At 42.5% G+C, this 22,811-nt stretch overlaps 1 protein-coding gene across 3 annotated transcripts in view; it reads right to left on the reverse strand.

The window, feature by feature from the left end:
• The window catches only part of abcc1 (ATP binding cassette subfamily C member 1 (ABCC1 blood group)), a 105,048-nt gene that overhangs the window by 71,821 nt on the left and 10,416 nt on the right, over nucleotides 1–22,811 (reverse strand). For all 3 annotated transcript variants that reach the window (XM_067233037.1, XM_067233036.1, XM_067233035.1), the window contains exons 5-16: nucleotides 20,508–20,633; nucleotides 19,786–19,847; nucleotides 19,354–19,485; nucleotides 18,954–19,181; nucleotides 18,080–18,257; nucleotides 14,325–14,486; nucleotides 13,996–14,088; nucleotides 13,287–13,490; nucleotides 12,962–13,108; nucleotides 8,824–8,911; nucleotides 1,244–1,313; nucleotides 955–1,081 (exon numbers count right to left, since the gene is read on the reverse strand). In XM_067233037.1, coding sequence (XP_067089138.1) covers nucleotides 955–1,081; nucleotides 1,244–1,313; nucleotides 8,824–8,911; nucleotides 12,962–13,108; nucleotides 13,287–13,490; nucleotides 13,996–14,088; nucleotides 14,325–14,486; nucleotides 18,080–18,257; nucleotides 18,954–19,181; nucleotides 19,354–19,485; nucleotides 19,786–19,847; nucleotides 20,508–20,633 — 1,617 coding nt within the window. The remainder of the gene's footprint in view (nucleotides 1–954; nucleotides 1,082–1,243; nucleotides 1,314–8,823; nucleotides 8,912–12,961; nucleotides 13,109–13,286; nucleotides 13,491–13,995; nucleotides 14,089–14,324; nucleotides 14,487–18,079; nucleotides 18,258–18,953; nucleotides 19,182–19,353; nucleotides 19,486–19,785; nucleotides 19,848–20,507; nucleotides 20,634–22,811) is intronic.

A 22,811-nucleotide genomic window follows, 5' to 3' on the forward strand; every position in this document is an offset into this window, starting at 1 on the left:
ACATCTAAAAGAGCCTGTACAGTTCTGGAACAACATCCTATGGACAGATGAGACCAAGATCAACTTGTACCAGAATGATGGGGAAGAGAAGAGTATGGAGAAGGGAAGGAACTGCTCATGATCCAAAGCATACCACCTCATCAGTGAAGCATGGTGGAGGTAGTGTTATGGCATGGGCATGTATGGCTGCCAATGGAACTGGTTCCCTTGTATTTATCGATGATGTGACTGCTGACAAAAGCAGTAGGATGAATTCTGAAGTGTTTCGGGCAATATTGTCTGCTCAGATTCAGCCAAATGCTTCAGAACTCATAGGACGGCGCTTCACAGTGCAGATGAACAATGACCCGAAGCATACTGCGAAAGCAACCAAAGAGTTTTTTAAGGCAAAGAATTGGAATGTTCTGCAATGGCCAAGTCAATCACCTGACCTAAATCCAATTGAGCATGCATTTCACTTGCTAAAGACAAAACTGAAGGGAAAATGCCCCAAGAACAAGCAGGAACTGAAGACAGTTGCAGTAGAGGCCTGGCAGAGCATCACCAGGGACGAAACCCAGCGTCTGGTGATGTCTATGGGTTCCAGACTTCAGGCTGTCATTGACTGCAAAGGATTTGCAACCAAGTATTAAAAGTGACAATTAGATTTATGATTATGTTAGTTTGTCCAATTATTTTTGGTCCCTTAAAAAGGGGGGGGGGGGGCACATATAAAATGTGCCCCCCCCCTGAAATTAAAGCTGAAAGTCTGCACTTAAAGCACATCTTGATTGTTTCATTTCAAATCCATTGTGGTGGTATACAGAGCCAAAATGATAAATTGTGTCAATGTCCAAATACTTATGGACCTAACTGTATATTATCATGATACTGTACCCTGTGCAGTGGAAGCTACTGTACCATGGACACAATTTGTGTGTGCATGTTTGTGTGCATACACGTCTGTTTGGTTACCTTGACAGATACTGTGCCCTCCAGTTTCTCCATCTCTCCCAGCATGGCAGAGAGCAGCGAGGATTTCCCTGAGCCCACATGGCCAACCACAGCCACCAGAGACCCCTCGGGGATACACACATTCAATCTGGGGACAGACAAACTATTCAGAAGGTATGTGTGTGTGACTTTCTTTGTGTGCCTCATTCGGTACAATAGAAGCAGATTTGACACTATTACCTGTCCTGGGAAGAAAACGCAGACATAGCGTGCTACATATACATGCACACATACATGTACACCAACCTACCTTTTTAGTGAGAGAGTTTCATTTCTGGACCAGCTAAACACCCCATTCACAATGGAAACACTGTTACAGGCTGGAGGGGGGTAGGGGGAGAGGTAAAAAAGGAAAAGAACAGAAGAGACGGGAGGAGAAAAAGAATTAGTCGGAACACTTAGTTAATCAAAGCTTTACACATCAAGCAGCACCTGCTAATGCATAGAGCAGGGGTCCACAATATGCAGACCTCAGTCCAGACACAGACCAAATGAAGGTTCTATCTGGACCTAGATATGTCTCTCATAAATAATTGCTAAATTAAATAGGGATGCACCAAATCCAGATTTTTGTGGTCCGGCCGAATACCAAATCCACTGTTTAAGTTTTGCCGAATCCGAAACCGAATCCTATTCCCATCCTCAGTCCATTAACACAGTAAACACATTAATGAAGTAAACAACCTCCACAGCTACGGAGCCCCAGACATGACAAAAAAAAAAAGAGTTTGTTCCCACAAAATACTAATTTGTGGCCACAAAATGCTATTTTGGGGATAACGATGTAGCCTAACTATATTGCGGGCAGTGTGGGGCACATATACCCAGAGCAAGCTAAAGGTGCAGTGTCATGGACAGACATGATTTGATTGTATTGTATTTTAGGCTGGTGAATGACCGTGGTAAAGTTGGTTTGAAGTTCGATATTCAACAGATATTCTGACGCCCAGTATTGTGTTATTTTAACCGGTGTTAGCACTGCTACGACCGGCCGCTTAGCCAATGCTTTTGGCTGCCTAAACAACGCGTATGTTTAGGGACCATCAACAAATGACACGTTTCAAAAGTCAATAGCTTCTCAACAACATGAACTAGGAGCGTCAAAATAATGTTAAACTGTTGAAAATTGTAGGCATTCATGCTGCACAGCCTTTATTTTGTCCATTTTCATCTCAAGTTATTAAAAAGTAAATCTTTATTCAAAATAAACCTTCAAACTTCAATAGCTTTTGGTCATGTGACCTATAATCCTCAAATTTATTTCAGTGTTCACTGACTATTCATACATGTTGCACAGCCTTTATTTTGTTCATTTTCACCTCACACTATTTTAGATGAATTTCTGGATATTTCAAACTTCAATAGCTTTTTGGTCATGTGACCTGTACATTTCAAAGACCTGTTTAACTGCTAAGAAAGTACATTTGTACATGTCCATTTGGAGGCTGAGATTTTCTCTTATCTAATCACAATTTGTGTTAATGACAGTGACATATCCAAACTCTTTTACTCTTAGAAAGTGGAGTCAGGTGTAAAACCCAAAGGCCAACTGTGAAGTCAAATAGGCCTGGACTGGTAATCTGTCATACCGGGCAAATAACCGGCAGGCTGAGGTACCTTTTGGGCCGGTGTAAATTAAAAACTTAATAAAAAGAATAATAAATTGCCCATTGACCGGCCCATGAACCAGGGACGGCATTGGTTCTTTCTATATGCTGACACTGGGATATCCCAATCACTTCTCTTAACAGGCTCAACCCCTCTCCCGCTGTTTCTTGTGTCAGAGGCAGTGGCTCAGAGTCTGACCGATTGCGGTGGGCCGGTCTGAGAAAAAATGCAAGGCCCATTTTTTTTTCAGTCTAAAGCTACACACTACTGTAAAAGAATGTCACTATACCTGCATGTATCTGCAGTTTGCACACTTAAGACATGCAAAGCCGTGTATGTGTTCAGGAGAAAACAATAGCCCATAATCACAACAAAAAAGCATAACCATCAAAGTGAAAGGAAAGAACATGTCGGGATGCGAGCTTCCCGAGAAGAGGTCAAATTGTCAGATCGATCCACAAAGGTGTGAGCAACTACAACTATCAGCAGCTCAGGAAGACTCCAAAAGACGAACTATATGGTGGTAATATCATCAGGAGTCTTACAAAACATATTCAGAAAATTATTTCCTCTGAAGTGCAAAAAAGTATGAGACTCCATAATGATGTCCTGCTGAAGCTGATGCTCACACAGAAAATTATGAAGGAGTACAGCGGCAATGTTTCTTTTTCTAAGCAAAAATAACATGAAGGCCTACACATCCAATTACCCACATTTGAGTCCAATCTCAATCTTAAACATATCCCCATTATTATCTTCAATCAACTACCAGCCTTTAAGTTAGTAGATCATGGCTAGCCCTACTCTGAAATACGTATTTCAAACAGGCATTATACAATCGCAAACAGGGTTGCTATCTGACTGCAGTGTTAATCTTTTGTAAAGTTAATAGATTGATAAGGCATCTCATCAAGAAATCTTAGCAGTTAAAGTACAAAAATTGCGTACCAACCCACACAAAAAGACGTGTTATATGTTAGGCTGTTGGTTGTTTACCAGTACCCAGTGTTCGCGGGGTCCGATATGCCAATCAATCTGCTGTCTGCCAATCACGGGAATGCCCGGAACGTTCGGATGCTGGGCAGCCTGGTGGTTGGCGAAGGGGCATGGAGTGGGGTTGGGCAGGGGGGATGGAGCATTCGAAGTTAAGACCAGGTTTGGCCTCTGTTCTTTCTGTTATGTCTGGGTTTCACAAGAGACGGTCACTATAGTTTTGTGGGCTACCTTTCTTTTATTTAGCGTGGGCTAGGGCCAAACAGCTGTTTGGCTTAGCCTGTGTAGGCTACCATGTGGTTAATAAACGTCAATTCGGGAACTTCATCTTATGCCTGGACGATTGTTCCTTTCTGAACTAGGACAGGTCATTACAATATATTTCAAATGGCTAAATGATACTGTTTTTGTTTTAAAAGTGTTCTATATAAATGAAAAGGAAAAAAACTAAATTGAATCAACTAGCCTACACCACAGCACGACAACTGCTGTTAGCTACTAAGGTAGTGCTAGTGCTAAATAAAAACAGAGGCATTTCTCTTATATGAATCTGTTATGGAACCAAATTGCCAATATACATCTTTTTCTATGGTTCTGCGGCCCAGAAACTCAACTTTCAACATTTTGTTCAGGAAGCCTCAACCCAAATGCTAAACCTTCAAACGATAGGCTAACTGTAATATGATGCTCTCATCTTCCGCCGCTGGCGCTGTATCAGACACTGGCGTAGTGATTTGTGACTGACTGGTGAACTGTGGAAATATCCTCGATTGAAAAAATGCACTGCCAGATGTCAAAAGAAACGCTTCTTTTAACAAGATAAATTAAATGTCAATCAGCATCCAATTGCCAGGGATAGCGAATTACATTTTGGGGTGGCACCTGGGGTGGCCAGTCTGATATCAGGGGGGTCCAGTGCCACCCCGGCCACCCCTCTGCCTCCGCGACTGTTTGTAACGTGGCTCAAGCAGATGGAGTAGCTCTTTGAATCGAGTGTCTTCCACTCTGCTATAGGGCTTTAAGTCAATGGCTATCATTTTCCCAATTGCTGCATGAATGGCATTGGCTTGTGGGTGATCTGAGGCCCACTGTTTGTTCAGTGTAGGGCTAGCAAAGCTGGTAATGGTCGTCTGGTTAACACAAGTTTTTAGCTGTGACTGTCGAAGGACACTAAAAACTTGTCTTGCCGTACCTGAAGTTGCTGCATTTTGGCTGCTTTCTATAGATTCCTTCATGCACAACTCGTATTCTTGAATTTCTTTCGGATGTTTCAAACGCAAATGTTTTAACAGCGGCGATGTTGTGTATTGTTTAGGGTCCTTACCCCCCACGAGAAAAATCAGCAATGCAAAACATGTAGCTCAACTTGAAATGCCTTCTTTTGACTGAAAGTACTGCCAAACAACACTTTCTGCTCACAAGTTCCATTTTCACTTTCTCACAGCATACTCCATTGAACAGTCCACCTACGTTAACACCTTCCCGTAATCAACGATGGCGTCATTGCGTCGACCAGCCTAGTGCAAGCGTAGGGTTCGGTGGAAAATAATTCCAATATTCGGCCAAATCCGAAGCCGCATCCTGGATTCGGTGCATCCCTAAAATTAAATGCTGACTAGTGCATAGTGCCCGTGATAGAATTGGTGGCACACACACACACACACACACATTCCTGGAATTATAGATAGTGCAGTGCCCGTGATGCAGCTGGTGATTACATTTTTTCTCAGTGGTTTTGGTACCTATATTTCTCAGATCATAATTTAAATTAATCTCTGAAGTACTTGTTCAACCTCCACATCTATTCTAGTCAAATTGCTAATGCTGTGGTAGCCTACATTCATGCAAATGATTATCCTTCATTTGTCTGCTGTTTCCTATGTTATAAATTGCTTATGTTATGTTGATCAAAATGTACTATATTGGTTCTCTGTTACATTGTCTTACCAGCATAAACATCTAAACATTTAGTTCATAACAGAAGTCATTACATGCACAATGTTTGAGACAGTTGTCATAATTGTAGGCCTAATTCATCATACAGTGCTTGTACATTTGCAATGTGCTGGCAGTTTGGACATCAGTAAACACATTAAACGCCAGCTGTTGTAAAGCCCCTATTAAAGAAACCCAAAATGGATAACAGTCCACTTGCAAATTACAGACCAATATCAAACCTTACATTTATTAGTAAAGTACTGGAAAAGATAGTTTTAGTCCAATTAAATTCTTTTCCTGAAGAAAATGACATCCTGGAAGTCTCGCAGTCAGGTTTCAGGAAATATCACAGTACTGAAACTGCTCTCACCAAAATAATTAGCGACCTCAGACTAAACTCTAATGCAAATAAAGTCTCTATCCATATCCTGTTAGATCTCAGTGCAGCATTTGATACAATTGATCACGACATCCTAATCACTGGAAAAGCTTATTGGGTTCACGGATAGTGTATTGAACTGGATGAAATCATATATCACAGGAAGGAAGTTTTATGTTAGTTTAGGTGACCATAGGTCCAAGAAACAACTTATTAAGAATCTTGGAGGCTTAACCCCCTGTCTTAAACTAGAGGTGACGAGTCTCGGTGTAATCCTGGACTCAGATTTGAATTTCAACTCTCACATTAATAAAGTGACCAAAACAGCTTTCTTTCACCTGAGGAATATAGCAAAGGTACGACCATTCATAAACCAAAATGATGCAGAGAAGTTAATTCATGCTTTTATATCCAGCCGGCTGGACTACTGTGACGCACTTTTCACTGGTCTTCCCAAGAAAACCACTGAAAGACTACAGCTCATTCAAAATTCTGCAGCTAGATTATTAACCAAAACTAAAAGGAGAGAACACATTAGTCCTGTCCTAGCTACTTTACACTGGCTCCCTGTTACCTTCAGAATTGACTTTAAGGTCCTTTTCCTCACATACAAAGCTCTACACGGACAAGGACCTAGCTACATTTCTAACTCCTTTATAAACTACACACCAGCAAGAACACTGCGATCATCAAATGCAGGCCTATTAGAGGTCACCAAAAGCAGTCTGATTGGTGATTCGGCCTTTGTCAATTACGCCCCAAAACTATGGAACAAATTACCCATAAATATTAGGGAAGCAAACACTCTAGACATTTTTAAAAGACAGCTTAAAACCTACCTTTTTACCGAAGCATTTAAGTAATTTTATCTCAAAAGGGTTTTCCTACTTTTATTAGTTATATTATTGTAGAATCTTGGTTTAGTAAATTTGGGTCATTATTTGACTTGCTATTTTTACTTTGTCTAGGTCAGAGTTGGCGAACTCTGATAGCGTACAAGAACTCTGGTCGCGTGAAGTATTTAAACAAATATGTAAAACAATCTGTATTCTTGATCTGAGGCAAAGGATCCGTTAACAGAGAATACGGCCCATACTCTTGACCTGGGGAAAGGATCTGTTAACAGAGTGTATGGTTTTATATATACAGACCAGGGATGAACCAAATGTATGTGTGTTACTTGTAATCCTACTTTTATTAGTTATTTTCTTGTAGAATCTTGGTTTAGTAAATTTGGGTCATTATTTTACTTGCTAATTTTACTTTGTCTAGGTCAGAGTTGGCGAACTCTGATAGCGTACAAGAACTCTGGTCGCGTGAAGTATTTAAACAAATATGTAAAACAATCTGTATTCTTGATCTGAGGCAAAGGATCTGTTAACAGAGAATACGGCCCATACTCTTGACCTGGGGAAAGGATCTGTTAACAGAGTGTATGGTTTTATATATACAGACCAGGGGTGAACCAAATGTATGTTACTTTTAAGATGCATGTTTAAAGTTGTTTTCTCTCTTGAACAGAGATCTTATTGGGATTTTTATTTTTGTTTGAATTGTTTATCACTTGTATTATTGTTTTTATTGATTTTATGTAAAGCACCTTGAGCTACCATTCTTGTATGAAATGTGCTATATAAATAAAGTCTTACTTACTTACTGTATGTTTCAGTATATTCAGGGGGGAGCTGTCTATGGATAATGGTCAACCTAGGTTGACCATTATCATACTAGAGGTGCAATAAACCTTATCTGTGTTGAGTGAATCATATGGTCAAGTAAGTTTCCACGTGCACGCGCAGTCTGTCTCTGGGATCGATCATATTGACAGCTGATATGCAGGGAAGGAGACTTCTCACCAATAAATGGTCTTACCTGAAGACTTGTGAACCAGACAAACTTTGTAGCACAATGGCGTGTGATGTTTTTGTCTCCTTGTGGGCCGGCCGCAAGCAATAAAGCTTTCTTAAACTTGATCACCGACTGACTGTGCAATGCTTGATAGATTAATATTTCTGACACCCTTTTAGAAAACATGTATCAAATATGAATATATTGTGGTATTATGTTTGACTTTTGATTTGAATTGGGTTAGGCTTCAAGCTGTGGTCCAATTATGTCTTCCAGCTAATACCTACCACCTCTAGGCCTCTTCAGGCCTCATTTCAGGCAAATTTTACAGGATTCCTAAAAGGTTCATTTATGTAACAATTCACTAATCTATATATCTGAAAGTATAATCACTTTATATTGTCATTCTGTTAGCTAGCCAGCCCCTTCGGTTGTAGCCTAAAAGCGATTTTTTTGTAAAGTTCATGAGTAACTAGTATAAATGACTGTAAAGCGATTGCATGCATGCAATTCGTAATGCATGTTAGGAGAGAGACATTTACATTTAGTCATTTAGCAGACGCTCTTATCCAGAGCGACTTACAGTAAGTACAGGGACATTCCCCCGAGGCAAGTAGGGTGAAGTGCCTTGCCCAAGGACACAACGTCATTTTTCACTGCCAGGAATTGAACCGGCAACCTTCTGATTAATAGCCCGATTCCCTAACAGCTCAGCCATCTGACCCCCAACACAGCGAGAGAAGCAAAAACTGAAGCAAGAGAAGTAGTAGAATGGCGTGCGCAAAGGTCAGGAAGGTCAGGTCAGATCTCACACGCTACACTTTGTATTGTACCATGTACAGCGACTTTGAAAAGCGCTATATAAATAAAATGTATTATTATTATTATTATTATTATTGCTAACGCTGATAAGGGATAACTTGTCTCACTATATAAAATTAATGGACGAGGCAAAAACCATTACCATGGTAATGGTTTGGGCCTTTAAGGGGAAGTCAATTGACCTATGTGGGAAGCCTGTGTGTGATGTGTGAGTATTGTGTGTGTGTGTGTAAGAGACTCACAGCCTACAGTAGGCCTGCGCTCCACACTGTCCGCCTGCAGCTCTTCGTGAGAGAGAAACACACGCAGACGCTTCATGGACACGCTCGCCTGCGGAAGGAAGAAAGGAGAGAAACCAAGAGACGGACAGAGAGAAGAGAAAAGACGCTAACATTTTTGCATCTTTTCTTTTATATACATATATATATATTAGTGCTGTCAGTTAAACGCGTTATTAACGGCGTTAACGCAAACCCATTTTAACGGCGTACATTTTTTTTGCGCGAGATTAACGTTCTTTTTGGCCTAGCAAACGTTTTAGTTTTATCACATGCTGTTGCAACGATTACTGACGTTAGAAAAACTACAACACCACACCGGATCTAGCTAGACCGGAAACAAAACAACAGGCACGCCGCACACACTTCTTTGGGCTTGCGATCCGGCTAAAGAGTAGTAGGCTAACATTACGTTTTGAGTGGATAGCGAGCGCGAGACGCCAAAATGGATGCCAATAAGAAAGTTTACTTTTAAAAAGTTGCCAAATGGTTCCATTGACAAGACCAAAGTGATCTGTGTGTTTTGTCGTTGTGAACTGAGCTATCATCGCAGCACGTCCAGTCTGAAATACCACTTGATGGCCAAGCACACAGCTGATGCGAAATCTCCGCCCCCTCGTCAAAGGCAGGCGATTGCAATGTTGTTTTCATTGGAAAAAAATACATTTGCACCAAGCAATCCGATCCACTTTTCCATGTTGATGAGAGCATTAAAATGAGAAGAAAAAAAAAATGGGACAAAATAAAATCAAGGGACATTAAGAATAGATAAAAGTGTGCGATTAATTGCCAGTTCACTATGACATTAATGCGATTAAATATTTTAATTGTTTGACAGCACTAATCTATATCTACCTAGATATACACACACACACATATACACTGCCTGGCCAAAAAAAAGTCACTAATATTTCGTTGGACCACCTTTAGCTTCTGCAATGTCACAACATTTCTTTCTGTCCAGAGATGCATTAATTTTTTGCCAAGATCTTGTATTGATGATGGGAGAGTCGGACCACTGCACAAAGTCTTCTCAAAAGAAGACTCTCGCAAAAGATTCTCAATGGGGCTAAGGTCTGGACTCTGTGGTGGCCAATCCATGCGTGAAAATGATGTCTCATGCTCCCTGAACCACTCTTTCACAATTTGAGCCTGAGGAATCCTGGCATTGTCATCTTGAAATATGCCCGTGCCATCAGGGAAGAAAAAAATCCATTGATGGAATAACCTGGTCATTCAGTATATTCAGGTAGTCAGCTGACCTCCTTCTTTGGGTGCATAACGTTGCTGAACCTAGACCTGACCAACTGCATCTACCCCAGATCATAGCACTGCCCCCACATGCTTAAATGGTAGGCACAAGGCATGATGGGTGCATCACTTCAGCCGCCTCTCTTCTTACCCTGATGCGCCCATCGCTCTAGAACAGGGTAAATATGGAATGTACATTCTTCCATTGCTCTAGAGTCCAATATGGACAGTTCTTATCCCGATTTTAGTAGTTTCAGCAATCTCCTTAGATGTTTTTTTTGCTTGATGCATGCCAATAATTTGCTTGATGCATGCCAATAATTTGACCCTTCTGAAAGAGATTAACATATTTCCCCCGACCACAGGATGTGTCCTTCGACACGGTTGTTTAAGAAATGAGAAGCTAGTCACTGAATCAGTTAGGGTTAAATAACTTGTTGCCAGCTTAAACATAATCACCCATGCAGTAATTATCCAATGGGAGGCTCTTACCTATTTGCTTAATCCAGATGGTGACTTATTTTTTTGCCAGGCAGTGTATATTTCAAGCCATCATTGATAAGAGGCTGTTCTTTATTTTGCCAGAAAAAAAAGGTTAAACACATAAATACAAATAATAAATATCAAATTAGCACACATATATCATGCCTAATCTAATAATATATAATACAATATGCCTATAAGCCTAATATAATAATATATGCCTATGCATATATTAAAATGGTAATATACTGTATATAGCTCAACAACACAGGCCTAGGCTGTACATTTAAATATGGCATATGTTCCACCTGGTTAGAGAATATAGCACAGCTAACATGTACCATAACATAGCAGCGGTGGCCAACTGTGTGTCATGTTGGAGGTGCAGTAGACGCTCGAAGACCCGGTAGAGGCCTCAGCACACTGACCAGCGGCGCCACGACTGACTAACGTGCTGTCCATCGCCACCAGCAGCACAGCGTGCCGAGGCCTCTACAACAAACTGGTCAATCCGTCAATCTGGATTCCAAAAGGGACTGTCGCCGTAGACCTGATAAAGACCATTCACTACCAGTAAAGGTATCATATTTACATTTTACATTTAGTCATTTAGCAGACGCTCCTATCCAGAGCGACTTACAGTAAGTACAGGGACATTCCCCCGAGGCAAGTAGGGTGAAGTGCCTTGCCCAAGGACACAACGTCAGTTGGCATGACCGGGAATCGAACTGGCAACCTTCGGATTACTAGCCCGACTCCCTAACCGCTCAGCCACCTGACTCCCTAATATTTATTTAGTATTGTGTGATTTTATATTATTTATTTATTTTAGTTTTATTTATTTTGTGACATTTATAATAGGCTTTCAATTGCCAAAGGGTGATGCTCAAAGATCTTAACTGAACCACTGTACAATGTTTAATGTGTGTTTGTATTGGGGAACAGGACATGGGACAGTGTTAGAAATAAAAGGTTTGTGAAAAGATATCCTGCCTGTAGAAGCAGTGTAGAAGCAAGTTTAAACTCGCCCAAGGTTAGTTCACATTAGAATGACAGATCGATATTAAAGGTGACATGACATGCTGTTTTTGGATGCTTTTATATAGGCCTTAGTGGTCCCCTAATACTGTATCAGAGGTCTCTTTCCCAAAATTCAGCCTTGGTATAGAATTACAGCCACTACTAGCAGTCCCACAAGGAGCTTTCCTCAGAACGCGCTGTTTTGGTGTCTGTAGCTTTAAATGCTAATGAGGAGCGGAGGGGCGGCACCATGCGCTAATGTTTACAATGGATGTATCGCAATGGCTGTAGCCCCGTTGATGTAAGAGGCCTTGAATTTGCCTATTCTCATCTGATAACCCTGGTTTGCAGAGGTACACACTCAGTCATTTCAATGAGGGGAAAGGCGGATATCACGCGCGCCATAACACCAACAGCAGAACGGTTTTCCAAATAACAAAGAAGTGTACAACACACGTTACAGCATGTGTATTCACACACATACTTGATGCTATCTACCTTTCCATTAGCGACAGTAACTCAGCTGTTAGCTGCAGAGCTAATGTTACAGCCACATTCTAAGGGTAGCAAGCTAGGTAACCATATACAGTAAAGCTACAAAATGATATAGCGTTAGTTAACTTACTTGTCCGAGGTTAGTAGCTGGACGAAGGAGAGTTAGTACTGATCCAGAATTTAATTTCAGCAAGGCCAGTTTTGTATTAGCTCAAGTTGAGGAAACAGTCGTGGCTGAAGTGTTTGGCGCAGACATACAAAACAAATGCGCCTACAACAGAAGTTGTGTAGGCGCATTTCCAGAGAAAATAAAATTAAGATACTGGGTCTTCAGAGGCTCGGATGAAGGAACTGTAAAAAGATTTTTGTTTTCCTTTGTACATCCAAACTGAGCAAATGTAATGCTTCGTTCGTTTGCAAGCCATGATGTTTTTCGAGGATAAAAACACTTGAACGGTCGTAGCTCAGTTTCTTATGGGCGGGCCAGATTCTCTGGGCGGGCAAAGCAGAGAGAGGGGAGGTAACCTTCCTCCTTGTGATGTCACAAGGAGGAGATTTTCAAACAGAGCAATTGAGCCTTCATTTTCTCAAAGGCGGAGAAGAACACCCAGGGCTTGGTTTACACCTATCAAAAATTCTAGCCACTGGGGGACCAAAGGCAGGCTAGGGGAACTCATTAATGTTAAATAGCCTCCTAAAGTGAATTTTTCATGTCATGTCACCTTTAAAGAATCAAGACACCCGGATGATTGCTTGATTGACATGGTGACTGATTGGTGTGTGTGTGTGTGTGGGGGGGGGGGTATTGATTGACAGATTGACAGATGTGGACGGGGGTCCTCGGCACACGTACCTGCACCATGCTGCTGATGACCATGGGCAGCATGTTGAGGGGGAAGCGCAGGATGTTGAAGAGTGCCAGAGACACAAAGGCCTTCTGGGCATCCAGCACATTCTTCTCGTCAATCAGCACGTACACGGTGAAGGTAGAGAGAGCCACCTACAGGTATGGATGGGATTAGAAAAATGGTGCTTTAGGAGCAAAAAGTCAACCGATTACAACATTGTCAGTATTTAGTGCGTGTGGGAGTGTGCACATGTGGTGTTTGTGTGTGTAAGTAGTGCGTGAGCAAATCCATGTGAGTAGTGTGTGTATAGGTGTGTGAACCCTCACTCACCAGAAATGGGGCGCAGACCCAGGTGAAGGTGGACACAGCGCCCAGGTAGGCCGTCTTCTTGAGGACGCGCAGCTCGCTCTCCCGGATGGCCGACACCTTGTCCTTGAAGGCCAGTTCCCAGGCGTACAGCTTCAATACCTTGATCCCATTCAGCACTTCGTTCATCAGCTTGATTCGGTTGTCTTTGCTCTTCATCTGGGCTACCTGCTCCCCGTTACCGGAGAAACACAGGTTGGCACACAGAAGTATGCTTCAGAGTAATCTTAAGTAATATGCTGAAGTAGGCTATGCTGTAAAGCAGTGGGCAAAATCAGGTGTGTTGGAGCAGGGAAACATCTAAAACATGGAGGACAGTGGGCTCTGAGGACCAGGGTTGAAGACCACTGCTGTAGAGTACACTTGAGTATGATTTTGAATGCAAAGCAGGCTATTAAATAGTCTACACTTAAGAGTAATAAGAGAACACTAGTAGCGATTACATCTGCACCATGTGTTCATCGTTTTGTGTAGAATGTAATTAAAGTTCATTTAAATATCAAGAAAGCAATTTGGTGAAAAGACACAGGGTGAAGACATGAACCATTAGGAAAAATGTCTGGCAACAACAAATACATACACATCCTTTTGGCTTAGCTCTTTGAGAGTGTGGGAAAATAAGACAAAAAGGGGTAATGGCAGGGTAAGGTGGTCGGGCAGAAAAGGGTCTGACCTGGTACGTTTTAGTCTTCATGGCGATAACAGCATTGATTGGTACCATCAGAACCATCACTGCTACTCCAGCTAGAACAGAAGGACCCAGGTTCTACAGCAGAGACAAGTCATAAAAGAATACTGACGGGTCAATGAAATACAGAATAAGAAAGGCAAAAACATTAATAAACATGTATTAATTTGTTAAGCAAGACTTTCTGGCAAACCTGAAACTCTGACTACATTTTGAGATGATATTTATTACAAACTGACAGATCAAAGAGCATTCTAGTGCACTAAAGTGCTAGCTAAGGCTATGGTACCATGGCATTGTTGAGAGCACGGTACCTGCCAGAGGAAGTAAAGGGCAAGGATGACCTGCAGTGGGGCCGACCATATCATGTTGATGTAAGTGATGAGGTCCATGAAGCGCTGGGCATCCACAGACATCAGGTTGACGATCTCACCCACCGTGGAGGTGCGCCGAGCCGCATTACTGATCACCAGGGCCTGATGAATTAATGGTCAGAGATGGGTTTTGGAAGAGCTTGTGTGGTACTGTGATGATAGAGTCAGATGGCTGAGCAGTTAAGGAATTGGGCCACTAATCAGAAGGTTGCCGGTTTGACTCCCCGGCCGCGCAAAATGACGTTGTGTCCTTGGGCAAGGCACTTCACCCTACTTGCCGCGGGGGGAACGTCCCTGTACTTACTGTAAGTCGCTCTGGATAAGAGCGTCTGCTAAATGACTAAATGTAAATGTAGGTCGCTTTGGATAAAAGCGTCTGCTAAATGCATAAAGGTAAATTGTGTAGCTACTCAAACTCAAAGATGGTCGTTGTAGGCCTTCTGACCTGTTGTTCTGGATACACCATAATTGGGTGTGCTTAAGCCTTCAGCGAGCACAACCATTGTTCCCATATATTCTTCTGATAATTATTTATTTTCCCACCTCTAAGGATCCCTCAATATTTGGGCAACATAGACAACGTCGGTGTCAAAAGGTTTGCCTTGTTAGCGATTGCGTTGCTTGTATTGGGATGTACGTTCCGTTGCACGGTTTAAGAGGTTACAACGTTTTTGTGGCAAAAAGTGCCTTGTGTGTACAAAGGGAACTCAGTGCTAGCCTTACGTCACAATGTCAGCACATGTTAGCAACGACGCATAGATACGCTAGTAAGACTGTTGAACAGCAAGTGTCGTATCGTGCCATGGTGTACTAACAGCATCATACATTTAAGCAATTCAAGACTTGCATGTAAAGTAAGTAATGTCTCATTAAATGATGTATTTGAAACTCAAGCTTGTGTGGTGCGTCGCTGTCTTCAATGCCACAGCCTAAACTTTGTCAATCGTTTGTGAAAACGGCTAACATGCATGTGTCCTGCGTGCAGCCCTCCACTATGTGTGTTCAGATACACAACCTTCTACACGTACTACACCCTGCTGCTCCTCTCCCTGCTGCTGTCCTGCCTGTCTGACCAGCCCCCTCAGCGAGTTTTGTGGTGTACTAGCAGCATCATACATTTAAAGATCCTGTAAAGTAAAATGAGTTCCTGAAAGCATGTGCAAAGCGCAAAAACTTTGTCGCATCGAAATGTGGAGTTAGACCGAAGAACAGTTTCTCTTCCGTTTTCAGATCAGGTTTTAATGGGCGGAGCCAAAATCTACGTCATTTCGCCCTATCTACGTCAGATCACGGAATGGCTCCTCCTGCTGTACTGTTATTGTAGCCTACATCAGCTAGCTAGCTAGCTTCAGGATGTCTCCCACCAACTGCAACTGCATCTTCCCTGGATGCAAGAACTCCAGCTGCGGTGCAACGCCATTTAAGTTACCTATTGATAATGAAAGGAAAAATAGGTGGATAGATTTTGTGAAGAGCCACGCTGATGGAAAGCTTCGTATAAACTCCAACAGCTGCCTCTGCAGTGGATAAGAGAGTCCGCTAAATGACTAAATGCAGTGACCATTTCACAGCGGATAGTTTTAACATGGACCAGAGACAGACGGGGTTCGCGGACACACAGCTTCTCTTGCAGCGCGGAGCCGTACCGAGCATCGCCCTCCCGGCCGTTCCTCCTCCAGTCGCACCTGGACAATCCACCGCTGCCAGCAGTTCATCACTCTGTTCTGTGTGCTTGTTATAATTATACTAGATAACTTTTCCAGAGGTATCTCTGCTATGAGTTCATGCAAACCGCTAAATTGATATTAGGCTACTCTGTGTAGAATGAGGGTATTTTGGTGAAATGGTAGCTAATGTGTTAGAAGTAGCCTAGTTGGAGAGCTCACTGTCTGCTGTCTCTGGTGTTCATTTTTACTGTTACAGCTCAGGGGAACATTTCATTTTTATGCATCTGTATGTTTCACTCATTGAACAAATAAATTCTAATTCTATATGGTTTTGTTCGGCTTGACATAGCATCTATTATCTGGGTCGGAGGTAGGCACTAGGCAGCGAGGGGCGGAGCTTCAGCTCCTTCAGGGGACACGCCCCCCCAGTCTCAAGTAGAGAAGACTGCTGATTTTTTCACGATTTCAAAGCCTAATTTAACATACTTGTCGGTGTAATTTTTTCATTCGAATTTGGATGGGTAGTTAATAACACATTATTCTGTGGTGTGACAAACTTAAAACTCGTTTTCAGGTCCACTTTACAGGATCTTTATGAAATTCAAGACTTGCATGTACAGTAAGTAATGTCACATTAAATAATGTATTTAAACTAGTGCTTCAAATATTTAATATCACGTTTAAAATATTTAATCGCATTAATGTCATAGTTAACTCGCGATTAATCGCAATTAATCGCACATTTTTATCTATTCTAAATGTCCCTTGATTTCTTTTTGTCCCATAATTTTTTTTCGCATTTTTATCAACATGGAAAAGTGGATTGGATTGCTTAGTTAGTGCAAATGTTTTTTTTGATTGAAAACAACATTGCAACATTGCCTGGCTTTGCGAGGGGGCGGAGAATTCGCATCAGCTGTGTGCTTGGCCATCAAGTGGTATTTCAGACTGGACGTGCTGCAATGATAGCTCAGTTCACAACGACAAAACACACGGATCAATTTGGTCTTGTCAATGGAACCATTTGGCAACTTTTTAAAAGTAACCTTTCCATTCAGAATCTTATTGGCATCCATTTCGGCGTCTCGCGCTCGCTATCCACAAAAACTTTTTGTAACATCAGCCTACTACTCTTTAGCCGGCTCGCAAGCCCAAACAAGTGTGTGCGGCCTGCCTGTTGTTTTGTTTCCGGTCTAGCTAGATCTGATTTGGTGTTGTAGTTTTTATAACGTCAGTAGTCGTTGCAACAGCATGTGAAAAAAAAAGCTATGACAAAAAGAACGTTAATCTTACGATAAAAAAATTTACGCCGTTAAAATGGGTTTGCGTTAAAGCCGTTAATAACGCGTTTAACTGACAGCACTAATTTAAACTCAAGCTTGTGTGGTGCGTTGATGTCTTCAAGGCCACAGCCTAAACTTTGTCAATCGTTTGTGAAAACGGCTAACATGCCCAGCGCTAGCACTAATTAGCTTGCCATAGGCATTTCTCATATGGACAGATGAGGGGGAATTGTCTCGTTTTCGCTCATTTAATCCGTTCGACGACCTCATAATCTGTTTCCATATAGTTGAAACGTAGGCCTACATCTACGAATGTGTGGACTCAGATATACATAACCCATCTGCAACCGGCGCAAGCACACCCCACAATTTCCCCTGAAATTGTACCCTCTCTAGTTTAAGAATACAAGAGTGAAAACAAGCTCAGGAATGAGTAGCAAAGATGAATCAATGCAGGCTATAGATTGCAACACTGGTAGGTGTGTGCGTGCATGCATGCACGCACGCATGTGTGTAGGAATGGGTATTGCTCAGGGGTAGAGCATTTGACTGCAGATCAAGTTTGATTCCCCATCTATACATCACTTTGGATAAAAGCATCTGCTAAATTTACATTTATGCATTTAGCAGACACTTTTATCCAAAGCGACTTCCATTATGCACTTCCTTTACAAAAGTGCATAGGTCACTGATCATAACAACGAGATAGCCCCAACATTGAATGACATTATTACTGTGTGTGTACCTTCCGGTAAACGGCCCCCACAATAGCGGTTCGCAGGCGCATGCCAGTGACAAAGCACACGTGGAAGTACTTCTGCAGGATGAGTGTCTGCACGCATGTGCACACAAACAGCAGAGCGGTGTAGAAGTAGCCCTGCCAGGAAGGGGCGCTGGAGTCATTCACATAGCGGATCAGGAGCCTGGGGGAAGGAAAGGGAGGGAGGGATGGGTGAAGTGGAGGAGAAAGGAAGGGAAGGGTGGAGAAGTGTCTGAGAGTCTCTCATCAGGCAACAGGCTGCTTTGCTAACAGGAGAGGACTTAGAAGTGGCAAACACAACCAAAGAGGACGAGGGAACAAAAAGTGGGCTCTGGGGAAGGAAAGAAAGAGGGAGAAAGAAAATGGAAGAGGTAGAGAGAAAGAAAGACAGAAGGCTAGACAGAATGAAGCATAAGCCACTCCACATTGTTTTTTAAAACACAGTAAAATCTCTCGAACAACCGACATCACTAGGGCTGACCTGTTTATCAAAACTAGCTTTAACTGGGACTGCTAACTCCAGCCTGCATGCACTTATTAGCTTGGCGCTCTCTACCAGAGGGAGCTGCTCAACAGTCAAATCGTCTTCAGCCTGTAACCTAATCTGTGGTTCCACCACCATGCCAAAACGCATGTACTCAATTATTCCTTTAATGAGGGCTCTGCCGCTTTCAGAGCATTTGTTACAAGAGGCCCAGAGACAGGGGAGCCCAAAAGGCAGGGGGTACAGGCAGAGAGAGTGAGAAAGTAGATAGAAGAAGAGAGGGGAGGAGAGAGGGGAGGAGAGACTGAGCTGAACAAAAAGAAAAAGAAGTAGGAGGAAAAAAAACTTTGGGGGACAAAAAAAGAGAAGCTTTACCTGAGGATTTCAGGGCCGACAAACATGAGGATGTCCTGAATGATCTTGTAGAGGGAGGAGATAAGAAAGTATGGGCCAAAGGTAAGACACAGGGCCCAGAACAGCGAGGGCTCGTCTGTCTTCTGGGGGGCCTTCACAATCAGGATCTCAGACTCCTCCACAGGCCGGCCCTCTTTCTTCTCAGCCCTGGATGCTCGTTTGGGAGAGTACAGGGTCTTCTCTTCTGGCCTGGCACAGGAAAAGAGAAAAGGAGAGTTTTGGCTGGAACAGTAAAGAGTATCGCCTTGCAGAGCGTGTGACCCCAAAGGCTCCAAGGCACTCTTTCTTAAAGGCTACTTATGTTGGAAGGGCTTATGCATGGAAAAAAGCTATTTCCTTCCCTGGTCTCCAGGCTCCTGACCTTTTGACCTTTTGGCACTCTGTGTTCCAGCGGCGTACAAGCTGGGGAACCACCTGCTGGGAGCGATCCTCTGAGTTCAGAGACCACAGGTCCTTCTCCTCCAGGGGGCGCTTATAGCCGGTCACCATCAGCCTGGAACAGGAGAAGAGAGCAGAGAAGTGGGCCATGGTGGAAAGAATACAAGGGAGAAAGAAAAGGGGTGAGGAACACAAGTGGAAAGTGAGAGAAAGAGACAAAACAGGGGTGTATTATAGAGCCATAACAACTAACAAGAGCCCAAAAGGGAAACTTGTCGGCACTTCAGGTCCTCCTGAGTCCTCCATTCATCTGTCTATTAACCATTGGCCAATATCTCCTACCCACCAGTCTGTTCTTGATGCCCATTGACTGAAGCCCTCCACACCCTGTTTCCCGTTGGCTGATGTAACTTACCCAGTGATCCACCAGAAGCTTATTCTGGACAGGAAGGAGGCCCCAGCTTCTGGACAGGGATTCTGCAGTCCACACATTCACACAGAATTAGAACATCCAAAACAACACTGTAAAAAGACTACCATTACCTACTTTGAATCAGTACATGTAGGCTTAAATACAGTGGCAGTTTGGAAATATCTTCTTTTTTTTTTACATGTTTTTCTCATTGATCTTCTAATAAACTGTTTACATAGCCTAGAGTTAAAAGAGGTCAACTACTTACTGGCTATAGATGTGTGGAAAATGTATTTGCTAGATACTGTACTGATAAGAGATAAAACATTATCTCAGTGGCTCAACAAGGTAAGCAATGGCTAGAAACAACTAGACAAGGCAAACATCATTGTAGCCGGTCTGTTCACGCAGATTGATACAATATGACACAAACACAGTGCATTGCACCCCCCATCCACTCTCTCCATGCACAAAGTGCCAGTTTAAACACTCGGCATGTGTTCATTACAACACTCAATGGTTTGTACAGCGTGCATCAAAACACATTTGAGCTGAACACACACAGTTTGCATTCATAAAAACAGCGTGCAATGAAACACAATGGAACGTCGGCCTATTTTTTTTACACAGTGCTCGACTAAAAATATCTCAGTGATCTAGAAAAAGGAAAGAAAGATGGAGACAGTGAGGGAGACAGACAGACAGAAAGATGGAGGCGGACTCACTGTGTCTTTAACGGCCTGGCAGAAGAGGGGGGGCTGGTCAGACAGGCATGACAGCAGCAGGGAGAGGAGCAGCAGGGTGTAGTATGTGTAGAAGGTTGTGTATCTGAACACACACATAGTGGAGGGCTGCACGCAGGACACATGACTGTTAGCCGTTTTCACAAACGATTGACAAAGTTTAGGCTGTGGCATTGAAGACAGCGACGCGCCACACAAGCTTGAGTTTAAATACATTATTGGGTGTGCTTTGCCTTCGGAAAGGGCACAACCTTTGTTCTCTCACATATATCTTATTAGTATTATTATTATTATTTTCCCACCCCTAAGGATCAGTCAATATTTGGACTACATAGAAAACGGCGGTGTCAAAATGTTCGTCTTGGTCTCGATTGCGTTGCTTCTATTGGGATTTACGTTCCGTTGCAAGGTTTAGGCTGAACTTAAGTTTTTGTGGCAAAAAGTGCCTTTTGTCGGTAACAGTTATTAGCAATGCTAACGTATCCTGTATCTAGCACCTGCCTTTCTCCAGTTCTTTCAAATAGATAATCTAGACAGGCGTTAGCAATAGGCCAGACTGCTATTTGTTTTCTGGCTATTTTTTCGGAAGCTTCCCTTCTAATGCCGACTACAGCTAGTCTAGCTAGAGTAATTTGCTAAGTAAAGTATGTTGATGTGTTTAGAAACGTATTTAGCATTCTACCTATGCTAGATACAGGAGACGTTAGCATTGCTAATAACTGTTACCGACAAAATCATACTGTAGCCTACTTACAGCTTGCGGTTGCGATGAGCGTACGGTCGGAACAGCACATCTTTTCCCCTGAACCTCAAGCGTTCAGGTTCAAAGCTGAACCTGAACCTCAAGCCTTCGGCGAGAGCACAACCTTTGTTCTCTCACATATATATTTATTATTATTTATTTTTGGCCCCCTAAGCCTCAATGTAGTCAATATTTGGACTACATAGACAACCTAGGTGTCAAAAGTTTCGTCATGGTAGCGATTGAGTTGCTTGTATTTTTATTTACACACAATTTGCACAGTTTAGGAGGTTACAACGTTTTTGTGGCAAAAAGTGTCTTCAGTCAACGAAGGGTACCAGTGCTAGCCTACGTCACTATGTCAGCACACGTTAGCAACGACGCATGGATACAACGTGATAGAGATGTTCTAGCACGCAAATTGGAGCTTGGATTATGAGTGAAAAATGCCAACCACCAACATTACCAACCATTGGGTTTTGTTGAGAAAGCAATTTCGAGTGGAACTGCCATCTCAGATTTTTTATTTAGGTCGTGAAAGTCTTTGTAATTTGAGCGAGTGCGCGTCGGCCGTGAGACTGCCTAGGCGGCAGCCATGCAAGCGTCATAGTAGTTTAGTATTTTCGTAATTTTATAGTTTGGTCAATTCTACACCACAAAACAGAAGGAGGGCAATGTTATGACGATATGACTATTGTGAAGACAGCCAGGTGGTGAGATTTTAATGTAGGTTGCTGTAAAAACTTTGGTTTGCTACGTGAGAGCCCCGTCAGCCTCCGTTGACGATTGCGTCAGCTGTTGTCGATCTCTGATGAGTATTTTCTTAATTTCGTACCAGGGTCAATTCTACATCAAGAATCAGGAGGGGGGCAGTGTTTTAAAGATATGGAGATTGCGAAGATAGCCAGCGGGTCAGCATATTTTTGTGATTTGTGTAAAACTTGGAATTTGAGTGACACAGCAGCTTGTTTTTACATTAGCCTCAGTCAGACTCGGCTCGCAGTCTGACTGCAGATCACTGGGCGTGGCCGCAGGAAGCAAAAATGTGTTTTGGTCAATAACTGTTGATTTGTTTTCCTTTATTAAGTGATTCCTTTGTCTCATGATATCTTGGGACATCCCGTGTGTGACACATGATAATTTGTGATAACAGCCGAATTTATGCGGCCGCCATTTTGCATCACACCAAAAAATGTTTTCTCTACTCCTCCTACAAATGTTGTCCAATCTTCACCAAATTCGGCAGGTATTATCTTCAGACCAAGCCTCACAAAGCCCATTACATGTTTTTTTGATTTTTGAAACCGTTTGCCCGTTACAGCCAATCAAAATGTGTTAAGCCTTCAAACAGCAAGTTGGGTCGTATCTCAGCAAATCTTTGATGGATTCACACTAAACTTGGTATATAGGGACTCGGAACCCTATTGTAAGGATGTCTAAAATGTTTTCTGGGTCATATGACTGCTTGGCCACCTCATTGCTGCTTGCAGCTATATTTAGAGGCACCTATTGTTTTTGTTAGTTTTATTATTTATGATTATTAT

The sequence above is a fragment of the Osmerus mordax genome, chromosome 3, assembly GCF_038355195.1.
Source record: "Osmerus mordax isolate fOsmMor3 chromosome 3, fOsmMor3.pri, whole genome shotgun sequence".
Lineage (NCBI taxonomy): Eukaryota > Metazoa > Chordata > Actinopteri > Osmeriformes > Osmeridae > Osmerus > Osmerus mordax.